This window comes from Montipora foliosa, chromosome 11 (genome assembly GCF_036669935.1).
Source record: "Montipora foliosa isolate CH-2021 chromosome 11, ASM3666993v2, whole genome shotgun sequence".
NCBI classification, from domain to species: domain Eukaryota; kingdom Metazoa; phylum Cnidaria; class Anthozoa; order Scleractinia; family Acroporidae; genus Montipora; species Montipora foliosa.
Genome location: NC_090879.1, coordinates 5,523,988 through 5,531,487, shown reverse-complemented (window position 1 = coordinate 5,531,487; position 7,500 = coordinate 5,523,988). Strand labels below are relative to the sequence as shown.

The 7,500-nt window shown below is 39.4% G+C and overlaps 1 protein-coding gene across 3 annotated transcripts in view; it reads left to right on the top strand.

Moving 5' to 3' along the window:
• The window catches only part of LOC137977842 (centrosomal protein of 104 kDa-like), a 34,842-nt gene that overhangs the window by 14,799 nt on the left and 12,543 nt on the right, over positions 1-7,500 (top strand). For all 3 annotated transcript variants that reach the window (XM_068825185.1, XM_068825186.1, XM_068825187.1), the window contains 8 exons: positions 558-631; positions 1,774-1,944; positions 3,227-3,288; positions 3,897-3,933; positions 5,093-5,128; positions 5,810-5,875; positions 5,989-6,048; positions 6,222-6,298. In XM_068825185.1, coding sequence (XP_068681286.1) covers positions 558-631; positions 1,774-1,944; positions 3,227-3,288; positions 3,897-3,933; positions 5,093-5,128; positions 5,810-5,875; positions 5,989-6,048; positions 6,222-6,298 — 583 coding nt within the window. The remainder of the gene's footprint in view (positions 1-557; positions 632-1,773; positions 1,945-3,226; positions 3,289-3,896; positions 3,934-5,092; positions 5,129-5,809; positions 5,876-5,988; positions 6,049-6,221; positions 6,299-7,500) is intronic.

Genomic DNA, 7,500 nt, shown 5'->3' with positions numbered 1-7,500 from the left:
GCTATAGCCTTCGTCGTTGTCGTCGTTCTTGCTTCATTAAGTTATCTATTTAAGCTCCAATTAAACTTTTGTGAGCATTAGAGTGGTTTTAAATTGAGTGTCGAAAGTAATTAGCGAATTCAGTGCTTTGGTTGATGAGTACTTCACTCAGTGATTGGTTCAAAGTTCTCGCGCCATTTTTTCAACCAATCAGAAGTGAAACCAAAACCAATCATGGCTCGCGCGTGCACATTTTCCCGCGCTTTGTGTCGGCTACGTGTAATTACTTCGAGTTTTGATTGGTTTACTGGATTGTCTCTGTCCTATTTGATTGGCAAAAGTAATTAATTGGTTTTGGTTTTACGACACTCAATTGAAAATCGCTCTATTAGCAAATCTCTAAAATAACCTTGATTCCCTTTTTTGACTTCAGTAATGTTCTCCATGAGTTTTGTACCGTGCAAACCAGATGGAATCATCGCAAAAGTAGTCAAACTAGCGATCTCTGTTTTAAAGTTAGCTTTTCATTGGCGTTGCGGTCATAGTTGCTCAGAAGGTTGTGCTCTTTTGAATTGCAGACGGACCTGAGCCGTTCAAGGAAAATGATCTCAGAACTGCATCACTTATCATTGAAGTATTTGGAGAGGACTTGGTGTGTTTTCTATTGTCTCCCGCACTAAACTGCCCCTTTTCGATTTTACAAACGTCAAATAGCCAGTATCAAAAATACCATAATGCTCTTTGTTCGTTCCTTCAAAATTTTGCATAAGCATTTTTTTTATTTTCTCTTGGGACTTACAATGATCCCAAGAGAAACTGGAAACCATGCTTTTGCAAAATTTTGGAGGGTCAAACAGAGTATTATGGTTTTTTCGATACTGGCTATTGAATAGACGAATATGAACATTCTCATTAGCCGTGTATCATTTCAAGTGGTGATCTCCTTTCGGTTTAAGTAGAGCGAAAAGATATCCTAAAATATTCAGGTTTGAAAACGATTCAAACTCATGATTAATTTATTCTTTACGTATTTCAGTTCTCACTAATTTTAAGCCCCATGGCAAGTGTTGTTATGGCATCGCTGCCTGGTGTGTAACTTACACCTCTTCCTCTTTACTTCTATTGTTCTTGTGCATTATATTCACGGTGTCAGCATCTGCCTCGCGAAGATGAAAAGTAGTGAAATAAGCTGAGCCATCTAACAACCTTGAGCTGGAAATCTGTAATTTTAACCCGTATGGCTATGCCCAGTGCTGTTGTCGAGACAAGTTGCTCGGAAAATTAAAATCGAAATTTTCTCCCATGACCGCTTTGAAAGTCACAGGACTACGCTCTCTCATGACATCACAACTTTGCTATGCAGACATCACTACTTTGCAGTACAATTTTCTTTGAAAAAAGATGTGGGAAAAGAGTTCTTGGTATGATCGAGAGAAATGACACTTGCTTCTCTCTCCTGGGACAAAAAAACTCTCAATTTGCATAGGTAATGAAACTTAGGTGTCGCTTTAAGAGTAGGATCTTCAATATGTTTGCTACACATCGTATTCCAAAATGGCCGCCATTCTTTTGCTTGATTGTAAATTTGCCCTTTTGGCCTCGTTCAAGGTTATTAACGTTTGAAAGCGAAGCCAAAAGTGCCATTTGCAACGCAACAAAAGAATACTAAAAATGGCGGCCATTTTGGAAATTGGTGTATACGTGAAAATGACGAAATTAACCTTTAAAATTATTGTGGTCAGACAGGTCTGGTGCCTTTTTTACTGCTGAATTATGCTTTTAACTTTAATTAAGGTGCAACATGCATATTCCAAGCAATGGAAGCATCGACAGGCAGCGTTGGAAAATGTCGAAAAAGAAATGACTGCAGACACACCTGAGCTGACAGCGGATAAAGATGCCAAAACAGTGGTCAAGGCAACATGTCAACTGATTCAGAAAGGAATCAAGGATCAAGTGTTTTCAGTAAGTTGGAGAGTTTTGATTACTTGCAATTAGTAAACACGTGTTGTGCGCTGTTTTCAACTTCATTTTAATGAAATTAGACTTTCCAGTTAGTGTATAAGGAGAGTTAATAGTCAGTGTGCCTTGGTCAACTTCAGGGAAATCATTATCTCAATCAGGGAAACCCATTATCTCAAATTAAGAGTTCTCATTGTTAAGCCGCATTGGTAAACTACAAGGAAAAAAAAGACTTGTCATCGGAGATCTAGTCAGCGTTGCAGGCGGTTTCAGTGTCGGTCTTGTGTGGAGCGCACGAGCGAAGGTTGATGGCGAGAGGTCGTCACTGCGCGTTTCCTTGCTGCAACGCTTCCCGTTTGCATGCTCCTTTCAAAAATCAACAGACTTAACTACTAGAGTGTCATATGAAGTGCTAGTTTTCTACCCATATAGACCATGTGAGCGTTAGCCCTACAACTGGAATTGGGCCCACACAACGACAGAGAAAAACTATGACTAGGAGCCTGTGAAACTGCCAACCGCTTGTTTTGGAAAGGCGATCTTTTAACGTGTTTTCAAGCTAACTAAAAGAACTATGCCTGTGAAGTACAAGGAAAGGTTACGTTTATACAAACGTTGGCCGTGTAGCACTTATATTTTAAACAGAGTTAACTGAAGAGAGTGTAGTACTAGCACTTCGCGTTACACTACGCTCTCTTCAGTTAACTATGTCTGTGAAGGTTGATGACTTAAATCCCTCTCCGTTCTTGAGATACAAAAGGAACTGTGGCACCCGAAAATGCCCCGAAAAGTTTCGGGACTTTCGAGAAACGGGCCCCAGGGTAGAAACACGGAAAAAAGTTCTCTATTGCTTTTATAAAAAATTTCTCAAAGATAATCCAACAAATAAAGGAAGCAGATGTAGGAAAATTCTTGATTGAAACAGATTTTCTTAATCTTATATCTCCTATCAGCCAATCAAAACGCGCGTCTGACGGCATATAACCAATCAAAATTCGTGTGATGTCACAGCCGTGTTTCCATACTCTCATCTAACACAGCTACTGACCAATGAGAGTACGCGTACTATCCTAATTATTTTATAATTGATCTTAGTTGTTTGATTTGATTTGATTTCTGTCCAGTGTCCTCAGCGCTAAATACAGTTGACATTTAAAAAAAGTTCATCATTAAACCCAAAGCCCTATTATGTTCGAGGTTCCCCAATCTTCGAAGTGCCCTCAGTGAAATCTAAAATTAAGGACTCTGTGACCTTCATGGAAATGGTTCATGTGAATCGTTGCAGGTTTTTAATGCCAGTCTAGAAGTTCTGCGTTCATTGGTGAAGACTTACATTCCTCGAAACAAGTAAGACCCAAAGTTGAGCAATGGCGGCGTTTTCAATTGAGTGTCAAAAGTAATGAGCGAAGTGCTCTGGTTTTGCATTACTTCACTCAGGGGTTGGTTCAAAGTTCTCGCGCCATTTTTTCAACCAAAAGTGAAACCAAGACCAATCGTGGCTCGCGTGTGCACATTTTCCCACGCTTTGTGTGGGCTACGTGGAATCACTTCGACTTTTGATTGGTTTACTGGATTGTCTCCGTCCTTTTGACTGGCCAAAGTACTTTGGTTTTGGTTTTACGACACTCCATTGAAACTCGCTCCATGACTGGTGTCTTAGCGTTATTAAAAGTGCTGCGGGTGGATCACAGCAAACTTTGACAACGACAAAATTAGAATGTAGGAATTGTCTTATAGTTTTAAACTGCGTAAACGGACATGAATTGAAAATTTAGAAAGGTCCTCGACGGTAGATAAGCATTTTAAACACTTGCAAGCAAGCCTGGCAAATTCCAAAGTTGATTGGGATTCCACGGGTTAAGGATTCCTATCTTAGCAAAGTTGTTTCGTCCGCAATAAGTTCACGGTCTTGGGGCAAAGAGTCTGATATATTTTTTCTCTTTATGTTTTATCAGGATTGTTAAATCGGAAATATCTCATGTCGCTGACAAGGTATAGTACACTAAGTGTACCTATGAGGGCCGTCAGTGATAAAATGAAAGATTATTTTCAGGCTTGAAGTTTTGTCCACTTAAGCAATTTCTTAATGTTTGATTCATCTACTATAATAATTAACAATTAGACCCGTAGCCCACAAGGGCTACGAGTCAATAGCCCAGGAGGCGAAGCCGAATGGGCTATTGACCCGTGGCCCTTGAGGGCGAATGGTCTAATTATTTTAGTATTACTAATAGTCCTCTAGTAGCGTAGCCAATTAAAATGCAGGATTTGCATTAGTCCACTAGTTGGGTGATACTAATTTAACTTACTATTGTGCGGCAAAAATCTGTTCTGTTTATCTTGAAAACATTTACTGAGTCCTTTCACGGGAACAAATGAGCCCAACCAGTTGGCCTGCTTCCAACTGTGTGGCTTCATAGCTCAGTTGGCAGAGCATTGCACCGGAATCGCAAGGGGTCTTGGGATCGAATCCGTTAAAGCCGCCTGGATTTTTCAGGTGTCTGTAAACAGACAATTGCTTAAATTGTCTAGTTAAGTGCGAGGAACACTTCTACATTTCGTGTATAGCCCACACTTTTAAATGTACACATTGCGGAAATAGACCATTTTACAGTTGTAGCTAGGTTACCTGGCCTAAGAATGGAAGCGAGGCTACCGATGACTCTGCTTTGATACAAACCTTTGTGCTTTGCCAATGTTAATGTAGACTAACTAGAATTACAACAACATAATTTACCTGAAAAGGACAGTGAGGTCTATATCAATACAAGGTCATCCGCAGCCTGAGCAAACAACTTTAAAATGGCCTATCATCGACGGAAGAGTTGCGGACTGACAAGAAGTCGTCGGTTTGAACAGGCTTAGCCTTCCACTTGTCCCACTGTTGGTGGCATAAAAAGCTGAATTGAGGGAATACTGATAACTCTGACTAAGCGGAATTCTTTTTTGTTTAGGAAAATCTTGCGTTACGTTGAAAAGTTTATCACGTAAATCGAGTGAGGTATTCTTTTTGGTAGATAAGCCGTAATGCAAGTGGTCCACTGGAATAAGCCGATTGGAGTCAAGAGAATATAATATTATACCTTTGACTGGATAAAGTTTTCGTAGTGCTCTTCCAATTGAAATAAATAGCGTGCGTTTTTATTCCTAGGTGACCCCACTTTTGCTAACAAAATCAAGTGAAATGGTAAGTGTTCAGTACTTTGGTTTAACGAGTTGATTTTAACACATGACTGCAAAGTACATCGCAACCTTTTTTTATGCCTTGTGCCCACAAATGTGCCACATGAATAGACGATGGCGCACAAAAGGGAAAAATCCCACGGGACTTCTTCTGCTTTCCAGTAAATTGTGCAGAGATGCAATTCCCTATTTTATTTACTTGTTTATAAAACTTTTATGCGAACATAAAAGATGTGTCCAGGGATGACGTTTTGTAGAGAGGACTACCTCGAGTAGAATTTTGTTATGCAGGGTTTTGGTGAATTTAGATGGCGTTTTTAGCCTTTTACGGTGAGAAGGAAATAGCGAGGGGACGTATCCGTATAGCCCCTAGTGGCAATGTTTAGAAAAGGATGTCTAACGATGATGCGAGGAGTCAGGGTGGCGTAACAACCGTGCCTCCCACCTCTGGGTTTCAGTCGATCGCAATTTGGCAGTCTGACTCTTAGGATCCTTCTCCAAGTACAGTACATGTACATGGACTCCGGTTTCCTTCCCTCATCAAAATCGACTCTCAGTGAATTCCACATCCAGCTGCGCGCGTATACCTCTGGTATCCTTCCCTTTCATTGAATTGAAAGAATAAAGTTGCTCACTCATTGACTTACTTACTATTGCTGTGCTATTTGTCATTCTCACGGGTTAGGCTGCAAGAAGTCGTGATGCTGCCACTGCTATGGTCTTGGAATTAGCTGTTCACAAAGATATCAAGGTACTTTTAAAAATGGTCATTTTATTTGTGATATCGTATCCTGGCTGTATTTGAAGAGCGCTATTGAAAGTAAAGTTAAGGTAATTTGTAGTATTTGTTTTTTTTTCCCCAAGCCATTAGGTGTGATTCCAGATTATGCCACACGACCTTTTAAAGGAAAACAGCAAATTGCAGTAAGTACCTCGTGTAAGCCGTCAATTATAGATAACTGTTCATCCGGACTTTGTCCACCCTCAGATCGTTCACGCAAAAACAGGTCCTCCCTCAACTTTAGCACGCAGCTGGTTCCACCGCAGATGTTAGGCAATGCTTTTAAGAGTATTTTTTTCATTACATTTACTCGCAGGCCAGTATGTACAAAAGCAGCCTTGAGATCGTTGAAAAACTTCTTGGAGTTCTTGAATTGGATTCTGACAAAAATGGGTATGCTTCAAGCATTCTTGTTTTTAAGTAGTAAAAGATGACGGGAAAATTATGGCATTTTACGCCAAACCTTTTGCTTTAAATGTCACTGTAACAGTATAGAGAATTTAACAAGTTTAACAAGTTCAGTAGGGCACAAACACATGTGTAAAAGAAAAAAAAGAAGAAGAAACACCAGAGTTTGTTTGACGTCCGTCTCCGTGGGTTTTAGTGGCCACGAAGTTGAAGTCATTGTTGTAAGTGAAATCTCAATGTCTCTTATAGCTTGGTAGCTCGTTCTTTCGGCTTCGAAATACGAGCTGAAAAATTAGTTGCTGTCGCACGCTTTAGAGCGGTTTTCAATTGAGTGTCCAAAGTAACTAGCGAATTGCTTGGTTTTGCATTTACTTCACTCAGTGATTAGTTGAAAGATCTCGCGCCATTTTTTCAACCAATCAGAAGTGAAACCATGCAAAACCAATTGTGGCTTGCGCGTGCACATTTTCCCGCGCTTTGTGTCGAATACGTGTAATTACTTCGAATTTTGATTGGTTTACTGGATTAATAACAATAATAATAATAAAGTTTATTTATATAGCGTCTATATCATTAACTGTTCTAGGTGCTTTACAATATTACGAAAATGTATTAAAACTATAACAAAACCTAACAACTACGTATACAAGCATAAAAATTATATATACAAATCTATTCATAAATCAAGAAAAGGCTTCGTGAAATAAATATGTCTTTAAATGTTTTTTAAAAGAATTCAAGGAATCGGCATTTCTTAAAGATGCAGGTATGCTATTCCATAACTTAGGTCCTGCAATAGAAAATCTTCGGTCACCATAAGACTTTAGCTTAGATCTCGGGACTTAAAGTAACTTATTCGAGCAAGAACGCAAAGAGTAGGAGCTGCCACAAAACCGGAGCAAATTGGATATATAACTTGGTGAAAAACCATTTATAGCCTTATATACTAACAACAAGATTTTTTAAATAATAGGGTTATCGACAGGCAACCAATGTAAGTCTATTAAGCTGGGTGTTATATGTTCATACTTCTTGGTGAATGTTACGATGCGCGCTGCTCTATTCTGAACTAGTTGTAAGCGGTTTAAGAGAACTTTAGGTAATCCATATAGAATCGCATTACAGTAATCCAGGTTGGTAGTCACAAAAGTATGAATGATTGCTTCAGTAGATTCACGATCCAAATA